The sequence below is a fragment of the Bos grunniens genome, chromosome 25, assembly GCF_055505025.1.
Source record: "Bos grunniens cultivar Pamir isolate PY7600 chromosome 25, Bosgru_T2T1.0, whole genome shotgun sequence".
Classification (NCBI taxonomy): Eukaryota; Metazoa; Chordata; class Mammalia; order Artiodactyla; family Bovidae; genus Bos; species Bos grunniens.
The window spans coordinates 9,695,371-9,717,285 of NC_141189.1; the positions used below are offsets into that span (position 1 = coordinate 9,695,371).

The window sequence follows — 21,915 nt, forward strand, 5'->3', positions numbered from 1 at the left end:
AAAAAGGAATAGCTAGTGGGAAGCTGCTGTATAGCACAGGGAGCACAGCCCGGTGTTCCGTGCAGATCTAGAGGGGTGGGACTGGCAGGGGGTGGGAGGTTCAAGAGGGAAAGCATATATGTGTCCTTTACTTTGTTGTACAGCAGAAACTAACAGAACATCATCAAGCAGTTATACTCCAATAATACAGTTTTTTAAAACATTAAATATTCTTCAAAGGTGTAGAAAAATGAAACAGAGCAAAAAACTTGATTTGATTAGAAATTCTCTACAACATATATACATACTTGACATAATAAAACTGATTGCTTTGTGCTTTCCAAGAAAAAAAAATGCCCATGCAAACTGTTGGATTCTTTGCTCCATGTCTTCCATGGCGCTTTATCCCCGCCCCGCCATCCCAGTGTCTGGGCACCACTAGGAGACCCTTAGCCCACCCCCCGCCAGCCAAGTGTCCCTTTCAGTCTCTGGATACCCCCCAACCCCCGCCCCACTTTAAGCACTCTAAATCCTCAGCTGTTTGGTCGACTTGGTAGGGTGGGCTCTGTGCTCCCAGCCCCCACCCCGTCCTCCCGGTAGAGCACTCTTCCTCCCCTCCCCCACACCACCATGGCACTGTTGTGGTCCCCAGCCTTTGGGCAGGGGGCCACACTGAGTCCATCTCTGGCTGCCACGTGGCTCAGAAGAGCAGGGGGAGCTTGGGCACCCCAGCCGCGGGGATCCGTGGGGTGGGGAGGAGGCGCAGCCCCCAACCCCGCGCCCGGAGAGCCGCCTCTGTTGGGCGGAGGGGGAGGGCTGCCCTCCAGCAGGAGAGCCCAGGGTGCGGCTCATGGCTGAGCTGAGGTCTGGTCCTGGGAGCCCACTTCCTGGTGCCGCCTCCCGCGCCCTTTGGGCGACGCTGGCACGAGGGCATGGGCTTTCCACTGTCCTATTTGGCACCTTTCCCCGATCTGCCGGGCTGCACCCTGGGCCTCCGATTGGCAGAAAGTTCTTGGGCCCCATTCCCCCTCCCCGGCCTCAAACTGCGGCCTGCCACCCCCGGGACAGCTGAAATGGAAACCCTGAAATGCAGCCCGGTTTGTCTTCTGTCAATGGCGATTGAAGGCGCCACAAAGGGGGCCTGTTGGTCTGAATGCCGCCCGCCCTCGCCCGCCTCTGTGATGCCTGCCTTGTGGCCCCGGGTCCCAGGGGGAGGCGGCGTGTGCGTTCCGGGCCTGCGGAGAACATAACAGAGACCGGATCGTAGAGACGCCGCCCCTTCTGCACAGCCTGTGTGCCGGGCACAGAGGCAGCCTCGTGGGGCTGCCTCCGCGGCCTTGCACGCCGTGCTTCCCACGTGGCAGCAGTGTTCCCTCCCATTTTACAGGTGATGACGCTGAGGCTCACACCCGGCCGGGGCCCTACAGCTAGTCGTGATGGGTCTAGAGTTTGGACTCCGTGAGACTGAAAGCAATACTTCCTCCCAGGCCTCCCCCATCCGCCGCAGCGTGGTCAAAGGCCAGCGTATCCCCACGTCCCAGCTTTTTCCAAGAAACCTCTCTCTTCCTGTATCCCACGAGCGGGCCTGAGTCATAAAGGGCCCTCCTCCCCCTCTTCCTGTTCCATTTGCCCCTCGCTGTGCTCCCCCAGCGCTGGAGCCTTGCACGGGGGTGGGGGTGGGGCTGGGGGTGGGTGGCTGGCCTCTCCTCCTCTGACCCCAGCCCTCCGGGGACTGGGTTACACCGCCGGGGTTCTGCTCTCTTCCGCCTGCTCTTCTGGTCTCCTTTGTCAGTGAGGCACGTGGGCGCCCTCCCCAGAGGCCAGGGGTCCTACAAATGTTATTCCAAGCCTGGTCCAGGCAGCGTGGGGAGGCGGGGCCAGATCTGGGTCTGACTCCCGTCCAGCTGCTAAGCGGTCTGTGGCATTAGGTGCATCTTCGGACTTTCCTGGGCATCGAATGTTCACCTGTAGGATGCCCACTGCCTCACCAGGGCGTATGGTCTGGCACACAGTAGGTTCCTCATACTGGATGCTCCTGGGTCATCAGGGCCTGGGAGGGCAGGAGGGCGACTATGGGAGCCTCTGGAAGCCTCCCCTGAGAGCAGTATCCCCGGAGATTTGTTGTCCTCTGAGCCACAGCAAATGTGCTGTCCTGTGTGGTTTCTGAATCACAAGCTCTGTGCCAGGTACCCTGTTGAAGCTGGGGTTCCCAGAGAGGAGACTGTGGCCCCACCCGGGGTGGCCCGTGGGCTCCCAGGAGGCAGATGAAGATAAGAGAACAGTATTCTCTCTTCTTGGCTTAGTGTGTGATCCTCAAGCCTCTGTGGGTCAAAGGTCCTGGGGGACTTCCTGGAGGAGGAGGCATTGGGCCAAGTGTCTCACATGTGGCTGGAATATGTGAAGTGAAGCAGGTGGGGGAAAAAGGCACAGGAAGAGTCTGGGACGTGCGGGAGTGGCAGGCGAGTGGTGAGGAAATGCAGGGTCATCGTCAGCGAGGCTGGCTGGGGAGGCTGGAATGCGAGACACAGTTTTGACGCCTGGTCCCTGTCTCAGAGAGCAGGCAAGCTAGTGAGCGGACCAGCTGCCTGAAAAGCCGCAGTGTGAGACGACCAGCTGGGTTGATCATTACAAGCCACTGAGTCCTGAAGCCTGGGCCCTGGGGAGGTGAGGGGAGCCTCCCGGGCCTTTCATTGCTTTAAGCCAGTGTCATTAACCATTCAAGAGATTCACCGAGCACCTGTAGGCACCAGGCCTACATCAGGACCAAAGATACCTCAGGAAACAAAACGGACTCAAGTCCTATCCTCAGGCAGTAGAGAAATACAAAGCAGGGGAGGGGTGGGGAGGGCTTGTACTCTTCTTACAAGGGGACATTGGAGCAGGTGCTTGAAGGAAATGAGCAGCACACTGCATATCTGAGGGAAAAGCACTCCAGGCAGAGGCAACAGCATGTGCAAAGGCCCTGAGGCCAGGCCATGCTTAGCGTGAGCAAGAGTGGCTGGAGTGGAGTGGGCGAGGGAGGGCCGTGGTAGGGCATGAGGAGGACCTTGCACTAACTTCTGTGGGGAGTCTTCAGGAATTTTTTTTTTTTTTTTATGGATTTAAAAAGTTGAGATCTAATTTACCTACCATTAAATCTATCCATTTTAAGTGTACAGTTTGATGACTTTTAGTATAAACATATGGGTGGGCAGCCATCACCACAGTTCAGGGTTAGAATATTTCTACCACCCAGAATGTTCTCTTGTGCCTATTTGAAGTCAGTCCCTGCCCAGCCCCCAGCAACTGCTGATCTTTCTGTGTCTATAGTTTTGAGATTTCAAACAATGTGTAGTCTTTTGTGTCTGGTTTCTTTCACTTGGCATCGTGTTTTGGAGGCTCATTCAATATCGTTGCATATGTCTGCAGTCAAGGACTTCCCTGGTGGTCCAGCGGTGAAGACTGCCTTCCAGTGCAGGGGGTGTGTGTTCAATCCTGATTGGGAAAATAAGGTCCTACATGCTGCAGAAAAGTGGAAGTGTCAGTCGCTCAGTTGTGTCCGACTCTTTGCGACCCCGTGGACTGTAGCCTGCCAGCCTCCTCTGTCCATGGAATTCTCCGGGCAAGAATACTGGAGTGGGTTGTCATTTCCTTCTCCACGTGATCTTCCCAACCCAGGGGTCAAACTCGGGTCTGCCGCATTGCAGGCAGATTCTTTACCGTTTTGAGTCACCAGGGAAGCCCTGGTGGCTATGCCATATGGCATGGCCAAAAAAAAGGATAGTTGGGTTCTGCATCTGCAGTCAGAAGGGCTGACTGCATGATATCATTTTATGTGAGGGACTTGAGCATCCTCCCATTTAGATATCTGCAGAGGGTCCTGAACCAATCCCCTGAGGATGCCAAGGGACCTCTGTGTACTATTGTATAAATGTGTTCGTGTGTTCACCAGTTGATGGACATTTGGGGGTGTTTCATGTTTTGTGAATAAGGTCACTATGAACAATTTTTTTTTAAACAAATGTTTGTATGGATACATGTTTTTATTTCTCTTTGGTGGTTGGGTCATATAGTGGGTATGTATTAACTTTTCAAGAAATTGTCAAAAACTGTTTTCCAGCGGGTTTGCACCATTTTTCATTTCTCCCAACAATCTGTTCTGATTATTCCACATTGTCATCAGCACTTGATATTGTCAGTTTTTCTATGTTAGCTGCTCCAGTTGGCGTGAAGTGGTATCGCATTGTGGTTTTGATCCATATTACCCTCATGACTGAGGATGTTGGCCATCTTTCCACATGCTTGTTGCTGTTTGCACACCTTCATTGGTGAAGTGGGTATTCAGCTCTTTTGTTATTTTGTTTATTAGGTCTTATTAGCAGGTTGTCAAGTGTTCTCTTTTTAAAAGTCATCTGTTCATTATTTTTGGTTGCATTGGGTCTGTTGCTGCACGTGGGGCTTTAGTTTCGGTGCGAGGGCTTGTCATTGCGGTGGCTTCTCTTGTTGCGGAGCACGGGCTCTAGGGCACGCAGGCTTCACTAGTCGTGGGTGGAATCTTCTTGGACTAGGGATTGAACCGGTGTCCCCTGCGTTGGCAGGTGGATCCTCAACCCCTAGACCACCAGGGGAGTCCAAATGTTCTTTATATGTTGGTGATGGATGACGTTTATTAGATACATGATTTGTAGCTTGACCCATGCCTAACAGCAAGTGACTCCTAGGCCCCAGAATTCCTGGGGTATTAGGTAGTTGGTTGGGTGATTAGAATGCTGGGTTTGGTGGCTTCGGGCGGGGGGCGGGCAGGTCAAGGCTGGCAGGTATGCCTTGCTCCCATCAGCCCACTTGGGCATGTAGGTGCCACCATTCTGTGGCTTAGGGGAGGTCATTTTCCTCCGCTCTGATGTCTAGCTGCCCTGTATGAGGAGCTGACTCTTTCCATGGCCGTGCCAGGATGGGTAATAATGTTGCTGGCTCATCTTGTTGGCCTGAGAGCCATTCTGGGGACACTTTGCATATTCCTGCTGGGAGCATTGTGGGTTGGCTTCTGTATTAGTCAGAATTTATTTGATTTCGGGTGATGTGCATGCGTGCTAAGTCGCTGAGTTGTGTCTGACTCTTTCCAACCCCATGGACTGTAGCCTGCCAGGCTTCTCTGTTCACACAGACAAGAATACTGGAGTGGGTTACCATGCCCTCCTCCAGGGGATCTTCCAGACCCAGGGATTGAACCCACGTCTCTTGCATTGGCAGGTAGATTCTTTACCACTGCCCCACCTGAAGTCAATTGCAGGTGTCCCTCAAAGAGAATTAGGCAAAAAGATATAACAATGCCTGTGTGTGTGTGAGGATTTGTCGGCTGATGTGAATGAAGGGCTCAGGGGACCACCTTCAGGTTCAGCTGGATCCAGGCTCTCCGAATCCTGGGACTCAGATCTGCTTTCTCTGTGCTGGCACTGCTCCCTGGCAGGCTCTGCCATGTGGTAACCCTGCAGCTCCTGGCTTTCATCCCCCAGCCAGGCAGCCCCGGAACAAGAAGAGCACCTCTTCCCAAAGCTTCCAACCAGAGTCCGGGCCCTGATGCTGCTTGGGTCATACCACCTTCCTTCAGCTAACCATGGGGCTCTGGCCAGGCCTGGGTCATGTGTCTACTCTAGGACTCTAGGTGTGGGACTTTGGGGTCAGCTTACATAAGTCATATGGGGCTTCCCAGGTGGCACTGGTGGTAAAGAACCCACCTGCCAAGCAGGAGACATAAGAGATGCAGGTTCGATCCCAGGTTCAGGAAGATTTCCCTACAGGAGGGCATGGCAGCCCACTCCAGTATTCTTGTCTGGAGAATCCCATGGACAGAGGAGCCTGGCAGGCTGCAGTCCCTGGGGTTGTACAGAGTCAGACACAACTGAAACGACTTAGTGTGCACACACAGATCGTATGCATCAAGAATGGAGAAAAGGGGATCTCCCTGGTGGCTCAGTGGCAAAGAATCCACCTGGCAATGCAGGGACACCGGTTTGATTCCTCGTCTGGCAAGATCCCACATGCTTTGGAGCAACTAAGCCTGTGCGCCACAACTGTTGAGCCTGTGCTCCGGAGCTCGGGAGCCGCAACTCCTGAAGCCCGCGTGCCCTAGAGCCTGTGCTCCACGATAAGAAAACCTGAACATTGCAACTGGAGAGAAGGCCCCCTTCGCCACAACTAGAGAAAAGCCCGAGTGCAGTAATGAAGACCCAGTGCAGCCAAAAATAAAAAATAAATAATAAAATTTTAAAACTGGGGGGAAAAAAAGAATGGAGAAAAATGTTCTCTAAAAAGGAATAGTGTTCTATGTCCAAGAGTGGGATGAGATACAGCGCCCCTGGGGGGCGTGATGCTTCTCCCCAAATCCTCTATCCGTCCGTGGTGCTCTGTATTCCCTCTCCCCACTGGACAGTGTGCCCCCCAAGGCAGAGGGCGCATCCTGCCTGCGGCTCTGGGGGCGGGACAGGGCCCAGCGGGTGGTGAGTCCTCCACGGGCACCTCATACAAGAGAGGGAGTGCGCACAGTGTGGTGGGGGTGGAGTGGTGGGCCCGTCCTTTCTGCTCCCCCAGCCCCCCTGAGCCAGGCCCATCTTGCTGTCACCTGGTACCCTGAACTGATCACCATGGACACGGGGACTTCCCCTCTCAGGAGTCCCCTTTGTCAGACCTAATGCCCTGCGTGCTGTGTGCATCGCGTTCTTCTCTGCTTAGTCATAAAAGCAGGGAGCTGTAGCGGTGGGAGGGCGGGCAGAGGGCATGCTGAGTCCATCCTGGTGCGAGGTTGGGGCAGGTCTAAGCTTCTCTGTGTGTGGGTGTGTCCCTCCACTAGGGATGGGGTGGGCGGGTGCTGGACTCAATAACTGGCATGTGGCCTGCATGGTGAAGCTGGTTGATTAAATTAGATGTTGCTTTGTCCGCCCACATCAAGAAGCATGAGAGCTGTTGGCTAGTCCTAGAGGGTCTGGGGTCCACTGGGGAGTGACCCACCAGGTTGCCCTGCATGTCAGAACCTGCCAGCCTGTGCTCTGGTGGTGAGAGCCGCATCCAGCTGTTGGTGGCTGTGATGACCCACGTGGTCCTGCTCTGGGGCGTCTGGGGTTAATACAGCCAGTGCCGCAGACCCCCGAGCCAGCTCACTCTCGATTCTCACCTCCTGGGCCCAGGACCTGGGCAGAGAGAGCAAGCCAGACTAAGAGTCCGGCAGACCAGGACACAAGTCCCGACAACATCTTCTCATGCACAGCCCACACCTGTGACCACTTCTCTGTACCTCAACTTCCCCATCTGGAAAATGGGGGTGACCGTGGTCTCCACTTCACGGGGCCAGGGGTGTGACGTCATCTGGTGATGTAATGTCATCCCTTCTGTTGTCTGCCCACAGGTGAGTGACCATGGCGGAGAGCACGTGACCCGCGCGGACCTTCTGTGCCCACCCAGTGGCACCACCATGCAGAAGCCCAGCGGCCTGAAGCCCCCCGGCCGTGGGGGGAAGCACTCAAGCCCCATGGGTCGGACGTCCACTGGGTCAGCCTCGGCCTCTACCACCGTAGCGCCCACTGGCTCTAAGGAAGGTGCGTAGGACCAAGGGTAGAGGGGTGAGAGGCTGGAGGGGGGTGGCGGGTAGTGGTTCTTCTGGAAGAGCTGAAAGGACTTGAGCCACTTCCTGACCAGCCCGGAGGCCAGTGGTTCTGGGAAGTTCTCCTTGATGTCTGCCCACAGCCCTCTGAAAATTAACTAGCGATGAGCAGTAACCCGTGCTTTGGGTTCATTGTTCCTTTTGACACTCTTCCAGCTCCAGGAGGCAGGTACCGCTGTTGCCTTCCCTTAGGGACGAGGCAGTGGAAGCCTGGGGAGGCATGGCAGCTTGTCCACATCACTCAGCCTGGAAGACACAGCCCTATTCGCACTCCAACCTCTGCCAACCTCCCTGCGCCCACTCATTCCCCTTCTGGGGTCTGAGATGGTCCCCCACACTAGCTTTCTTGTGTGCCACCCAGACCCGTGCCCTTTGAACTTGCTTTACTCATGTAACCTTCTGCGGGTGGGCACAGGGTGCCCACAGGGCAGGGTTAAGGCCGGGCACTCTGACTGGAGGCACCAGCTCTGAAGGCAAATGGTTGAGGACAGCTGTTAGCTGTTGGCTTTTTCTGGTGACAAAACTAAGATAGTCCACTGTGTACTAGTTAAAGTTTGATGCGGGGGTAAAATCGCCAGACATCGTCTCTAGAGGCAACTGCTGGGTTGGCCAGAGCATTCATTCGGGTTTTTCCGTACGATATACCAGTAAAACCCAAACAGACTTTTTGGCCAACCTGGTATTATTACTTTGGTTTTTATCTTTTCACTTTTTTCTTAGCTGTTTGCAATCATGCTGCATATACAACCTGAAAATCTGCTTTTTCCCTTTTAACATGATCAAGTGGATTTTCTCATGTCACTAAAAATCTCACGTGTCCATCATTTATAAATGGCTGTAGAATATCCTATTCACTTAACAAATATAAATCAAGGGCCTGCTCTGTGGACGCAGTCCTAACCACTGGAGCTCTCGTTTTGAGCAAAACTGGATGTGGTCCCAGCCCTTAGGGGACTGCCAGCCTGGTGGGGGGTGGGGTGCTGAGTATCACGAGGTCCTCTAACTGGGGCCTGACACGGTCCCGAAGGTCAGCAAAACCTTCCCTGAGTAGGGCACGTGTGAGCTGAGGTGTGAGAGTGACGGTTTACTAGATGAGGAGGGGAAGGCATTCCAGGCAGAGGGAACAGGACATGCAAAGGCCCGGTGCAGAAGGGAGCGGAAAGGGAGGGGAAAAAAGCGAGTGAGGCTGTGTGACCAGTGGGAAGTGTGCCGGTGAGATAGGGGCAGACTGGTTGCGGGGACAAGTTGGGGTTATACAGGGAGTTTCACTTCCATCCTAACGGTGAGGAGCTGCTGAGAAATTTTCAATCAAAAGGAATGTGATAGAGGGAATTGGGAAATGAGGCGTATGAGGTTGGGGAGGGCGGCAGAGGCAGGTGATGAAGGGCAGGGGGACTGGGTTTGTTTTAAGTGTGATGGGACCTGTTGGAAGATGTTATTATAGCAGAGAACATCTGGGTGTTGCTAAGCATCCTTCAAGCTTGGAGAGAGGGTTGCAGGGGTTCAGAACGGGATTGGGGAGATGGGCGAGGAGGCATGTGGTCACCCAGGTGAGGATGTTTGCACTCACTGCCAGGGCTGTGAAGAGGTCAAGGGACTGACCACCATGAGTGGGCTGCAGAAGACTTCCTGGAGGAAGTGTGAGTGAGCTCAGCCTGGAGGCGAGAGGAATGTAAATGTGAAGGAGGGTGACATGGGACCTGGAGGAAGAGCCTGGGCAGAGGCACCAAGTGGGCTGAGCTCGGTCTAGTGCGGGCGGGAGTTGTGTAGCCCCTTGATTGGAGAGAGGCCAGTGCAGGAGGCACAAGAGATGTGGGCTCAATCTCTGGGTCAGGAAAATCCCCTAGAGAAGGAAATGGCAGCCTACTTCAGTATTCTTGCCTGGAAAATTCCATGGACGGAGGAGCCTGGTGGGCTGCAGTTCATGGGGTTGCAGAGAGTCAGACACAACTGAGTGTACTTGTGTGCGCACACACACACACACACACACTGATTGGAGAAGGGCTTAAGTGAGGCCCCTTGCTGGCCCTCTTCCCTCTTGAAGAGAGCCCATAGCACCTTCTAGATTCTTTGCTCCTTGCCCCCGCTCTGATCTAGAGAGGCCTGAGTTCTGGCTGTGACCCAGCTCTCACGTCCCTCCTAGCTCTGCCCCTGCTGTGTGACCTTGAAAGAGTTACTTGACCTCTCAGAGCCGCAAATGGGATAATAACATTTCTCTCATGGAATCAACTGAGTTAATAAACATTAAGTGCCTGCAGGCACAAGGCTCATTAGAGAGTAATTTCTTTTCCTTTCAACCATCCATAATCTCATTACGGAAAGATCTGAATGATAAAAGAAGGAACTCCCATTACTCCTCCATTTAACCTAATCACACCCCCCCACCCATCGTCCTCTATTTCCTTCTGGTCTTCTTTGCTATTGCTCATGTTGTTTCAAGCAGTTAAGGCATGGTTTGTATCCGAACCAGCATCTGACTGCTGGGCATTTCATTGCCTCTGTGGCACGTGCCCCCTGCTAAGGCAGTGTCATCTTTGCCGTCTTGTCTTGAACGGCTCCATCGTTGTGGTCCCTGGAGGAAAGGGGATTGGACCACACTGTGGGGCCTGCTGGTTGCCTCCTGGTCACCCTGGTCTGGGAGCCCCTGAGGGTGGTGGCTGGGTGGTCTGCCTAGACCCCAACCCTGCAGGGGGGATTGTTCTGGGGAGAGGGGGTGCCACTCCCTGAATGCCCGATCCATCAGGAGCCACGCCCCCCACTTAGGGACATACTGGTGGCCAAAGGGGGCAGCTGTGCTGGGTGCCGCCCTCCTTCCTGCTCTGGCACCTGCCTTTGCAGGTCAGAGAGACACAGACACCGGGCTGGGGGAGGGAGTAGTTGGCCGGGGCAAGGACCCTGTGAGAGGGGAAGGGAGGCGTTTTTGGCACAGCTCCAGGTCTCATAACAAGTCCCTGCAGAGCCGGGATGGGAGACCGCAGCAGGGGAGGATGGTGCCTGCCCCCAACTCCTGTTGGCCTGTGGGCTCCCTCACCCATACCATGGAGCTGGCCATCAGCTCTCCAAGGTGCTGGAGGTGCCCGTCCCCATGGGACACTGGGACTCTGGGGGTGGGCACTGGGGCGCCGAGAGAGGGTCTGGCAGAAGCTGGAGCCTGGTGGTGGTTGGAGGGGGCAGTTGCTCTGGGAATCAGGGCAGTGGCAGCTTCCCAAAGTATGAGCTCAGCCTCCGGGCAGAGGGTCTGCCAAGGGCCAGGCCTGGATTGATGCCCCAGCCCACCCCAGCCTGTGTCAGTTCCCAGAGTGGTGACACATGGGGAGAGGATGGCCCGGGGTGGAGGGGGACGTGGGAGGGGGTCTCCCATACCAGGAGCTGACCCAGAGGTGGTCAGGGCTGGTGCACAGGATGGGAGTCTGGGACCCACCGGTGGACCAAGGCCTGGGTGGGCCTCGAGGTCAGGGGAGCCCAGCCAGATGGGATGGAACCCCTGGAGGCTGCTTCAGATCAGGCGGGGGCCGGGGGGGGGATCCTCACTCAGGAGGTGACACTGATTGTGAAGATTTGAGTTGATGAGCAGGAAGCCGCTCATCAACTCAGAGGTCAGGAAAAGGGCACCCCAGCAAAGATTCTGAGTCTTGAAGTTTCTGAGGACTAGAATGGATGGAGAGCAGGTTGAGGGGTCCTTGGAAGGTTGTGAGTGGGCCAGGCTAAGAGCGGGACTGGAAGGGAGATGGGGTGCTGAAACCCGGGCTTCCCTGGGGGTTGGGGCTCTATCCTGGGCCTGAGGAAGACATGGGGGGATTTCAGGCCTCCAGGCCCCAGATGCTGCTGGCGGCGGTCCTCGCTGTGGGTCAGGAGCAGCCCTCGGTGGCCCAACGCTGCTGGGCCGTCATGGGAAAGGTGGGACCACGGTGGGCTTGCACAGGACCCTTCGCCCTTCTGGGTCCACTTCTGAGCCTCAGGTCGGGGCCAGGCCAGGCCGGGCCGTGTGTGTCCCTCTGGAACAAGGACTGGCCGCGGGGACCTGGAGGAGACTCAAGGGCGGCTGAGCGAAGGGACAGACCACAAACCACTGTTGAGGTCTTCTGCCCTTGCCCCCAACTGGGGCAGGTGGGTCCTTGGAGGGTCTCTCCCCTCTTGCATCCCTCACACTGTGGTCCAGCCCCAGAGATGTCCCATCTAGGCGGGGATGGCATTTGACACTTGCTTTGTTACAAGCCAGCCCAGCAGCAGGTGGCTTTTCACGTCTCTTTCTCATTAACTAGCCAGTGAAAAGAACTGTTCTTCTGTCCATTTTAAAGGTGACAAAACTGAGGCTTCGAGCTCTCAGCTGAGTTGCCCAGAGTTACAGGGCCAGAGAGAGGCAGGACTGGGGTCATGAGACACGTCTAAAGCCGGCTCAGGGGACCTCCCTGGTGGTCTTGTGGTTGAGAGTCCGTCTGCCAATGCAGGGGACACGGGTTCGATCCCTGGTCCGGGAAGATCCCACGTGCTGTGGAGAGGCTAGGCCCATGCGCCACAACTACTGAAGCCCAAGCTGTCTAGAGCCCGTGCTCCGCAACAAGAGAAGCCACTGCAGTGAGAAGCCTGCGCACTGCAGCTAGAGAGGAGCCACTTGCCGCAACTAGAGAAAGCCTGAGCGCAGCAACGAGGATCCAGTGCAGCTAAAAAAATATAAAGAAAGAAAGAAATTAAAAAAAAACAAAACTGGTTCAGGCTGCCGGCACCCACTGCCCCCCACCAGGGGTAAGGCGGCTGGGATGGCTGGAGTGCTGAGTCCAGTCCCACGCTCTGCTCAGACCTGGGGCTGGTGGGCAGGGTGGGAGGAGCCATCTGTCTGTATTAGGATGAGATCTGGGTGACCTGTGGGCCTGTGGCCTTTCTCCATTCGGAGCGTCGGGGACAGGAGACCAAGGACCGGTGTGCATGGGCATTCCCTTCATACAAGGAGTGCCCACTCAGGACAGGGTCTACCTCTTATTCTATGATCTCCCCCAAGGGGCACAGAGCTTTTCAGGTCTGGCTTATTGAGCTGGGGCCCGGGTGCCCCCACACCCTGTGGGTGCTCGGACATGAGCACCAGCCATGCCTGGGATGAGGCATTCACAGAGCTTCACAGCTGGCCTCTGGTCCTAGACACTGACCCCCCTCCACTCCACCCTGGAGGTCTGTCTCTCAGCTCAGTCCCCATGCTCCCGAGGAGGGTGTGTGTGTGTGTGTGTGTGTGTGTGTGCACACGCGCACGCTCTCAGTCGCTTCAGTCGTGTCCCACTCTGTGACCCCATGGACTGTAGCCCACCAAGCTCCTCTGTCCACAGGATTCTCCCGGCAAGAATACGGGAGTGGGTTGCCCTGCCCTCCTCCAGGGGATCTGCCTGACCCAGGGATTGAACCCAAGTCTCCTGCATCTCCTCCATTGCAGGCAGATTCTTTATCACTAGTCCCACCTGAGAAGTCCCCCCTAGGAGGGTAGGTGGCATCATGCCCGTTTTAACTGACTTGTCCCAGATGCTGTGCAAGCCTGGGCAGAACCAGGAGCTTCCAGCCCTTGCTCGTGCAGAGCCAGCGCTGCCCTGGGCGGCACGCACTCCCTTCAAGGTCAACGCTCTTGCTCTCCTCCCCTAACCACATCCTAAACTTTTTTTATGCCCTCAGGATGGGGAAAGCCAAGCTGAGCTTTTCTGTGGCTGGACTGTGGACGGGCGGGGGGCAGGGCAGCCTCCTAATGCTCCCAGAATCGATTGGGAATGGTGGCAGGGGGTGGTGAGAGCAGGGAGGGGCAGGCAGGGGCCCAGCTGCCAGCACCCGCCCACCGCGGCTGGCGTGGCCATAGCAGGGCTTCTCCATGGGGACCTGGCTCTGCTCTTTCCAGGGTAAGTCTCCCGTGTCTTTGTCTCCCTGGGGCCCCAGCCGAGTCTGCTGGGTGGGTGCTCTGTCCACCTGGTTTGGGAGTAAGGGGAATGGAAGGGGGGCTTCTGAGTTCCCTTGGGCTCAGGAAGGATGCTGAGCGATCCCTAGGGCTGGGACCCGCCCCTAGCGGGCTGGTAGAGGGTCCCTTCTTCGGGGGATGGATGGCTGGGGACAGCATAGCAGGGGAGATATTGGGCCTGTGGTGGCCAGAGGGTGGGCCCTGCCTTGGTCAGGGTGCATTGGGAGGGGTCTCTCCAGAGACGATATGGGCAGGTGCTGTCAAGGAGCTGATGGGAGGTGGAGCAGGCAAGGGGAAAGTTGGCGCTGTTGTGGAATGCTCTGGAGACCCCATCCCTTCCTTCGACCTTTGTGTTGAGAACCTGCTGGGAGAGCAGGGGTCTTGGAGCAGAAAGCTGCTGTGGGGCTTGTGGGGCATTGATGTGTGTTACTTCAGGTTCACCACGGAGGGGAGGTCAGGGTCTTGGCCTGGCTGCATTTGAGCCCCGTCCTGGGGCTCTGGGGCTGGAGAGGCGGTCTGTGTGGACCCTGCTTCCCAGGACTAGTGTTCTGGGTGGAGTGGTGCAGATGTGTACCCTGGCAGTTTGGGTGGCAGGCTGTGCAAACCGAGGCAGAATGGAGCTCCGTGGCAGTGCCCACGAGTGGTGCCGGAGCTGGTCTGATAGGCAGGCAGGGTTTCCTTAAGTGACACAGAGAGGAAAAATGCTGTAATTTTAGGTCAGAGTGACCATGTACTGCCTGGGACAGCCCTGGTTTATGCTTGCAGTCTTAGCATGATACTGTATTAATAGCACTGGCTTTCTCTCCACAGTGTCTGGCTTTGGATGATAAATCATGTAGTCACCTTATTCACTGCCCCTCCTAAGTCATCACACTGCTCATTTGCACATTAAAGGCTTTGACAAGTCTTGCAGCAAAGTCACCTTAACTTTGCTTAAGCCCCTGCTTCTCAGTTTGTCTGAATTTTGAGATTAAGGATTTGTTTTCATGAGACCTATTAACACTGTGTGGAACTACGTTCTGTGGGATATTTATGTGTATGTTAAGTCGCTTTAGTCATGTCTGACTCTGGGACCCCATGGACCATAGCCTGCCAGGAATTCTGTCCAGGGATTCTGTCCATGGGATTCTTCAGGCAAGAATACTGGAGTGAATTGCCATGCCTTCCTCCAGGGGGTTTTCCCAACCCGGGGATCGAACCTGTGTCCTTACTATGTCTCCTGCATTGCCAGGTGGGCTCTTTACAACTAGCACTACCTGGGGAGCCCCATGGGACATGTACAGATACGCTTTATCCCCTCTGGCCTTCATGAGCAGAGGGCTGACTTCATCATGCCCCTTGGTTCACGTCATATTGCCACCGTGGGTCCCTCCAAGGCCTCTCTTGATTTTTTTTAAGTTGATTCCTTTTTATCCTGTTCCCTGTTCCCATTTCCCCCACACCTAGATATTCATGCCCGTGTACTTTGCCTTGGGACCCTCTTGAACCCTTTCTAACCAAATATCACATCATCAACACTTCCCCATGTCACTTGAAAGAAAAATTAAAAAAAAAATTATTTTTAAAGAGTACTTAATAATCTGCAAGACTTGATCATAATTTATATAACTGCTTACTATTTGGGGGGTTTTGTTTTGTGAATGACAAGACACTGAGTCAGTTTTTTTTTTCCTAAATTATTTCCTTGGGGAATTGGCCGCAGATGACATTCCCTATTTTATTATTTTCCTTCTCAAATATTCTGTTTTTTATTGTGCATTATTCACTTTATTAAACGAGAAACGTGGGCTTCTCATAAAAGCCAAAGGTTAACATAAAAAGTGATCCCCAAATCGAAAGTTAAGTGAATCAGGGGGAATGAGGATGTGGTGGGTTTGCCTTCAGGGAGCTTGCTCTGATGGCTCTGGAAGAGGGCCTGAAGCTGGGGGCTGGAGACTGGAGGCTGGGAAACCCTTCTGGAAGCTTCTTTGCTGGGCAAGGTGTGAAATCTCAAGGACTTGATCTCAGAAGGGGTCTCTGAGACCCTTGAGGGAGGTATGGATTTAGGAGTTATTTCTTCTGTGAAATTTCCAGGTCTTGGTGAATAACTGGATTGGGAGTGAAGAGGTGGGGGGAAAGGGGAGGAGCAATGAGGGTTAGTGGCCTGAGAAAATGGGTGGGTGGGGGCACTCCTGAGATAGGGAGGACAGAGGTGGGGTCACTGTGGTTCAGAATGTCAAGTGTGAAGTCCTGGAGGACATCCAAGAGGAGGCAACTGCTGGAAGGGCAGGCTGGCAGCCAGGGAGGGGATCTGGACTGGGGAGAACAACTGAGCTCCAACTTCATTCTCCATCTTTTTTTTTTTTCCATTCTCCATCTTTTTGTGTCACTTGGATCTTTTTAAAAAAATTTATTTGTTTTTAATTGGAAGATAATTGCTTTCCAGTATTGTGTTGGAGTGCTGCAGTCCATGGGGTTGCAAAGAGTTGGACACGACTGAGCGACTGAACTAGACTGATTGTGTTGGTTCTGCCATACATTAACATGAGTCAGCCATAGGCATACATGTGTCCCCTTCCTCTTGAATCTCCCTCCCACCCCATCCTCTATGTTGTCGCAGAGCACCAGGTTTGAGCTCCCTGTGTCATACAGCAAATTCCTACGGGCTATCTATTTTACATATGATAATGTGTATGTTTCAATGCGACTCTGTCAACTCGGCCCACCTCTCCTTCCCCCGCTGTGTCCGCATCACTTGGATCTTTCACAAGGAGAATTGATTAACATCTTTTTTAAAAAGGCAGAAACACGGCAGCATATAAACAGCAGCTAAAGGCGCAGGAGAGGGTTAGATTGAGACGGTTGGATTACAGGGGAGCACAGTGCGGAGCAGGGTTCCCAGGTACTGACTGCAGAAGAGGAATATTTTTCCTGCCTCCCGCCTCCTGCCCACCCGCTCCCAGCGTTGGAGACAGGCCAGGGGCTTTGTCCTTCTCTGTCTCCTCTTCCTGTCTCTCATTCACAGGGTCTAGAGAATTTAGATGGGGCTCAGATGGGCCACTAGCCAGGGTGTGGGCTGGGACATGGCCAGTGGTGTGCTGGCGCTGGCCCAGGCTGGCTCATGAGAACCAATTGTGAAATTGTCAGGAATTTTGCAAGCCAGATTCACAGCCCTTATTTAAACAATCAGATTGTGTGTGGACTTAAAATTAAGCACATTCTATTATAAACTAAGGTAATAAATATTCAAAACTTATGACTTCTAGTAGTACTCCTAGTAGCATTTACACCACTAATTTATACCACTAATACAACTATTGTTTTATTGGTAAAATACTACTGTTTACTCCTAGTAAGATTTTTAGCATCTGTGTTTTTGAGGTTGCACGCGTGCTTAGTCGCTTCATTGCATCTGACTTTTTGCCACCCCATGGACAGTAGCTGCCAGCCTCCTCTGTCTATGGTATTTTCCCAGCAAGAATAGTAGAGTGAGTTGCCAGCCCTCCTCCAGAGGATCTTCTTGACCTGGAGATCGAACTCACATTTTCTGCGTCTCCTGTATTGCAGGCAGATTCTTTACTGCTGAGCCAGCGGGGAAGCCCGTTTTTGAGGGTGTTTACTCTATATTGGAAGTACGGTATATAATCTCTTCCCAACTCTGTGTTCAATGGCATCATACTGGCATCTTGAGATGGACCACGGGGGTAGAATTTACACTATGGGAATTGGCATAGACTAAAAATCGGGTTACTATTATTATTATTGGGCTGGCCAAGAAGTTCATTTGGTTTTTTCTATAGCATCTTATGGAAAAACCAGGATAAACTTTTTGGCCAACCCAATATTACTATTATTTTCTCTTGGAGAATCAGTTAAGCCTTTCCCAGCACACCACTGGCCAGAATATATGTGGAAAGAAATAGATGGAGACCACCCCATTGGAGAGGACCACTGGGATCGGGCTGGAGTGGAGGAGGCAGAGGGGACCCAGTCCTGTCATGGGAGCAGGGAGCCTTGAGAGGGGCGTGGACAGCAGGGCCAGGCACCACAAGGCCGGGAAGGGTCTCCTGCAGTGAATGAGGAGGACAGGGCATCCTTGCAGAAGTTTCCAGAGCCAGGAGGCAGGGGTGGGGGTCAGGAGCTGAGGGTCAGAGAGGGATGAGGAAGCAAGAGTCCTATCGGGGGATGGAACCACTCCCTTCTAGATGCTGCTGGATGGAAGAACACCCGCTGCAAGAAGAGCAGAGGACTGTAGCCCGCCAGCCTCCTCTGTCTACAAGTAATAAGTATCTAACTACACCCTGGCTGGTGTTTTGAACTTTTAAGTACTGTGTACACACACACGCACACGTACGTGTACGGGACAAAGCCTAGAAAAACAAAGCTCAGGATGTTAACTGTGATTATGTTTATATGATGGAACTCTGCTGCTGCTGCTGCTGCTGGTAAGTCACTTCAGTCATGTCCGACTTTGTGCGACCCCATAGACGGCAGCCCACCAGGCTCCCCCGTCCATGGAACTCTAGGTCCTTTTTAAAAATCAGTAAATATTATATGTTTAAAATTTTTTCTGCAGTGTACCTGAGTGATCCATGTAATAAGTATTTAAATAGAGAGAGAAAAGCTTGTTTTCTGGGAAGGAGAATGGGCGACAGCAGGAGGGGGTGAGGTGAAGGAAGGTGTTTTGTGGGCCAGGAGGGTGTGCATGCCACACGTGGCCTCTGTCCTCTGTCAGAGGGCTGGTGTGGGGAGAGGAGAGAGGTGGTGGGGAGGTGGGTCCTAGGGAAGACCAAAGGGAGATGGAGGTTTGCTTCTTGCCTGGAAAATCCCATGGATGGAGGAGCCTGGTAGGCTGCAGTCCATGGGGTCGCGAAGAGTCAGACACGACTGAGCGACTTCGCTTTCACTTTTCACTTTCATGCATTGGAGAAGGAAATGGCAACCCACTCCAGTGTTCTTGCCTGGAGAATCCCAGGAACGGGGGAGCCTGGTGGGCTGCCATCTATGGGGTCTCAGAGTCGGACACGACTGAAGTGACTTAGCTGCAGCAGTAGCAGCAGGGAGGTCTAAAAGCGGGAGGGAGACCAGGTGAACCGGAAGGTGCCTGGAGGGAGCCTCAGATTCCTGGACTGACTCCCTGCAGCCCAGGAAGTGAATGTTCCATGCACCCAGCACAGAGCCGGGTGGGTCCCAGTTCTGTGCGGGCTGTGCAGAGTGGCTGGCACTCAGGGCCTGCTATGGGATCCCGGCCTGGGTGCTAGAGCAGAAACACAGCACATTATGAGATTCCATTTAAGTCTGGAAGACAGACATAAGCTTTTTGAAGATGGGATAGATCTCTAGAAGAATGAAGCAGGTAAAGGGTACTGCGGGCAGGTGGGCTTGTAGGTGAAGCAGTCACGGAAGGCTTCTCAGGGGAGGTAAAGGAATGAACAGGTGACTCTCGGGGCAGAGGTTCAGGGAGGTGCTTCCACCCCCATTCACAGTGAGCCTCTCTCCCCAACCCCAGGCCCCTATGCCCTTGGTGCCTTCTTGCCAGCCAGGAGGTCTGGCAGTGCCAGACACTGAGTGCCAGGCACTGAGTTATAGCTGAGGTCCTGGTGTTCCCCACCCCTCTGGCTGAGCTGGCATTTGACTGGGTGCTCAGCGAATGGGGTACCTGGTGGCTGAGATTCAGCAGGTGTGACAAATGCCTGTGCCCACTGGACCATAAAGAACGCTGAGCACTGAAAAGTTGATGCTCTCGAACTGTGTGCTGGAGAAGGCTCTTGAGAGTCCCTTGGACAGCAAGGAGATCCAACCAGTCCATCCTAAAGAAATCAACCCTGAATTCACTGGAAGGACTGATGCTGAAGCTGAAGCTCCAATACTTTGGCCACCTGATGGGAAGAGCCGACTCACTGGAAAAGACCCTGGTGCTGGGAAAGATTGAGGGCAGAAGGAGAAGGGGGTGACAGAGGATGAGATGGTTGGATGGCATCATCGACTCAATGGACATGATTTTGAGCAAGCTCCGGGAGATAGTGAAGGACAGGAAAGCCTGGTGTGCTGCATTCCATGGGGTTGCAAAGAGTCGGACACGACTGAGCGATTGGACAACAACAGCAATGGCTTCCTGGGGAGGGTGGGACCAAAGACTTTGCTGAAAAAGGCGAGGGCACTCTCATCTGGGCAACCCCTCCCCCCCACCTTGGACCAGACCACCAGCTGCTGTCCCTCCACATCACATCCTTTAGCCCTTTTCATCAAAGTTCTACTTTGAACTTGAAACCAGCTGTCAGTTCCTTTGTGCCTGCTGTCTGGGGAAGGGTCAGCTGCTAGTGTGAGGTTTAGGTCCGTCGCTGCTCTTTGCTTTCTTGGGGCTTTGCTGCTGGTCCCTGAGGGAATTAAGAGGGCAGGGAGGCCCAGGCCCTGCCTTCAAGGAGCTTCCAGAACCGGCGCAGAGGCTCAACCCATCAGCCAGGTCTTTGACGACATGCCGGCTCCTCTGGGAGAAGAGGTGAGGCTTGTAGAATGTCCATGCTTCCCAGAACCCTAGCAATTTCTGACCTCACCCTTCATAGTCCCATGGGGAAACCAAGGCCCACACCTGAGAAGGGGCTTGGTCAGGCCCAGCCAGCATGTGACGGATGGCTCCCTGGAGGGAAGGGGGCTCTATGGGGTGCCATGCCTTCCTCAGCTCAGGCGGCTGCCAGCTGCCCCGGGGTGAGTGGAGGATTTGATGAAGGTTTGTGCCTGACAGCCTGGGCCACCAAAGAGGAAAAATGCAGCGGAACACCCAAGTGCGGCTGCCCGGCTCCTGGATTTTAGCAGCTGTTGAAACAACTGGTCCCTGGGCCTGTGACCCCTGGAAGGGGTGGGGTTGAGGAAGAATGGAGATTACCTGGGGGTCTGCGTGGGCTGGGACAGCTGGGAGGACAGCTGAGTAGGCAGCTTCTGGCCAAGAATAGCCACGCTGGGTCCCCCTCGACCGGGGGTCCCAGTTGTGTTCTCAGGACAGACAACAGGTAGGCTCTCACCTGGGCCATGGCTGTTAGGTTAAGCAGACATCACAGAGCCCCTCTGCTCCAGGAAGTGTTCAGGAAGCGGAGATGGGAAAGGCACAGATGCTTGCCGAGCCCCTGCGGGGCCTGCCTTACCAGGGGGCTCTGAGCCAGACCGGCTGGGCCCGGCTCAGGCCTGGGTTGTTGTTCAGTCACTCTGTGGTGTCTGACTCTTTGTGACCCTGAGGACTGCAGCCTGCCAGGCTTCCCTGTCTTTCACTATCTCCCAGAGATTGTTCAAACGCACATCCATTGAGTTGATGATGTCATCCAATCATCTCATCGTCTGTCGCCTCCTTCTCCTGCCTTCAATTTTTCCCAGCATCGGGGTCTTTTCCAATGAGTCAGCTCTTCCCATCAGGTGGCCAAAATATTGGACCTTCAGCTTCAGCATCAGTCCTTCCAAAGAATGTTCAAGGTTGATTTCCTTTAGGATAGACTGGTTTACCCCTGTGCTGTCCAGGGGATTCTCAAGGGTCTTCTCCAGCACCACCGTTTGAAAGCATCAGTTCTTTGGTGCTCAGCCTTCTTTATGGTCCAGCTCTCACATCCATACATGACTACTGGAAAAACCATAGCTTTGACTAGGTGAACCTTTGTCGGCAAAGTGATGTCTCTGCTTTTTAATACACCGGCCTGGGTAACTGGGCAAGTTTTGTAAATTCCATTTCCTAATCTGCAAGATAAAAATATAAAAAGCACCCAGTCCATCAAGGGCATGGGGTCAGCACTCCATGAATGGTAGCTGCTGTTTTAATGATGATAACCTTGAACTCTTGTTAGCATGACCCATGGGCTACTTGGGCAGTGCTATGCAGGACCTGCGGTTGGAGCTCCATCTGATTTGTGGCTTCCTCCCACTATGACTGCTTTTTGAGGCAGCATTTTTTTTTTCCTAAGGAAGGGACCCACCTGAACTTGCGGGGTTCCCAGTCCCCATACAGGTGTGATCCCAGCAGAAGTTCCTGGTAACAGGATGGTCCTAGATGAGAATTGGGGACCCAGAGCTCGGCCCAGGTGCGGGGAACAGTGGGATGAAGTCGGCTGCTCCAGAGGGTGGGGTGAGGCAGAACTATTGGTCCAAGGTCACCAGAATCTCCCTGGAAGCCCTTCTTCTGGGCCTTTTGTGATTTTTAATTTTTTCTAATCCTTTCGAGTATCAGTCATTCGTATCGCAATAAGAATGGTCGGCACTTGCTCACTGGTGTGGCCCAGGCACCCTTCCTAAGGCTTTCTGTGCATCACTGCTCAGCAGCCCTGTGATGGGGGCCAGGCGAGGAGATGGAGGTGGGGCTCCAGAGTCTGCTTCCTTAGCCACCATGGCCTCTACCTCTGGGGATCTCAGGGGTGGGAGA

General features: G+C 54.0%; 1 protein-coding gene across 2 annotated transcripts in view; it reads left to right on the forward strand.

Moving 5' to 3' along the window:
• The window catches only part of CLIP2 (CAP-Gly domain containing linker protein 2), a 75,158-nt gene that overhangs the window by 14,523 nt on the left and 38,720 nt on the right, over nucleotides 1-21,915 (forward strand). For both annotated transcript variants that reach the window (XM_086374587.1, XM_086374586.1), the window contains exon 2: nucleotides 7,358-7,547. In XM_086374587.1, coding sequence (XP_086230713.1) covers nucleotides 7,424-7,547 — 124 coding nt within the window. In that variant the 5' untranslated portion in view covers nucleotides 7,358-7,423. The remainder of the gene's footprint in view (nucleotides 1-7,357; nucleotides 7,548-21,915) is intronic.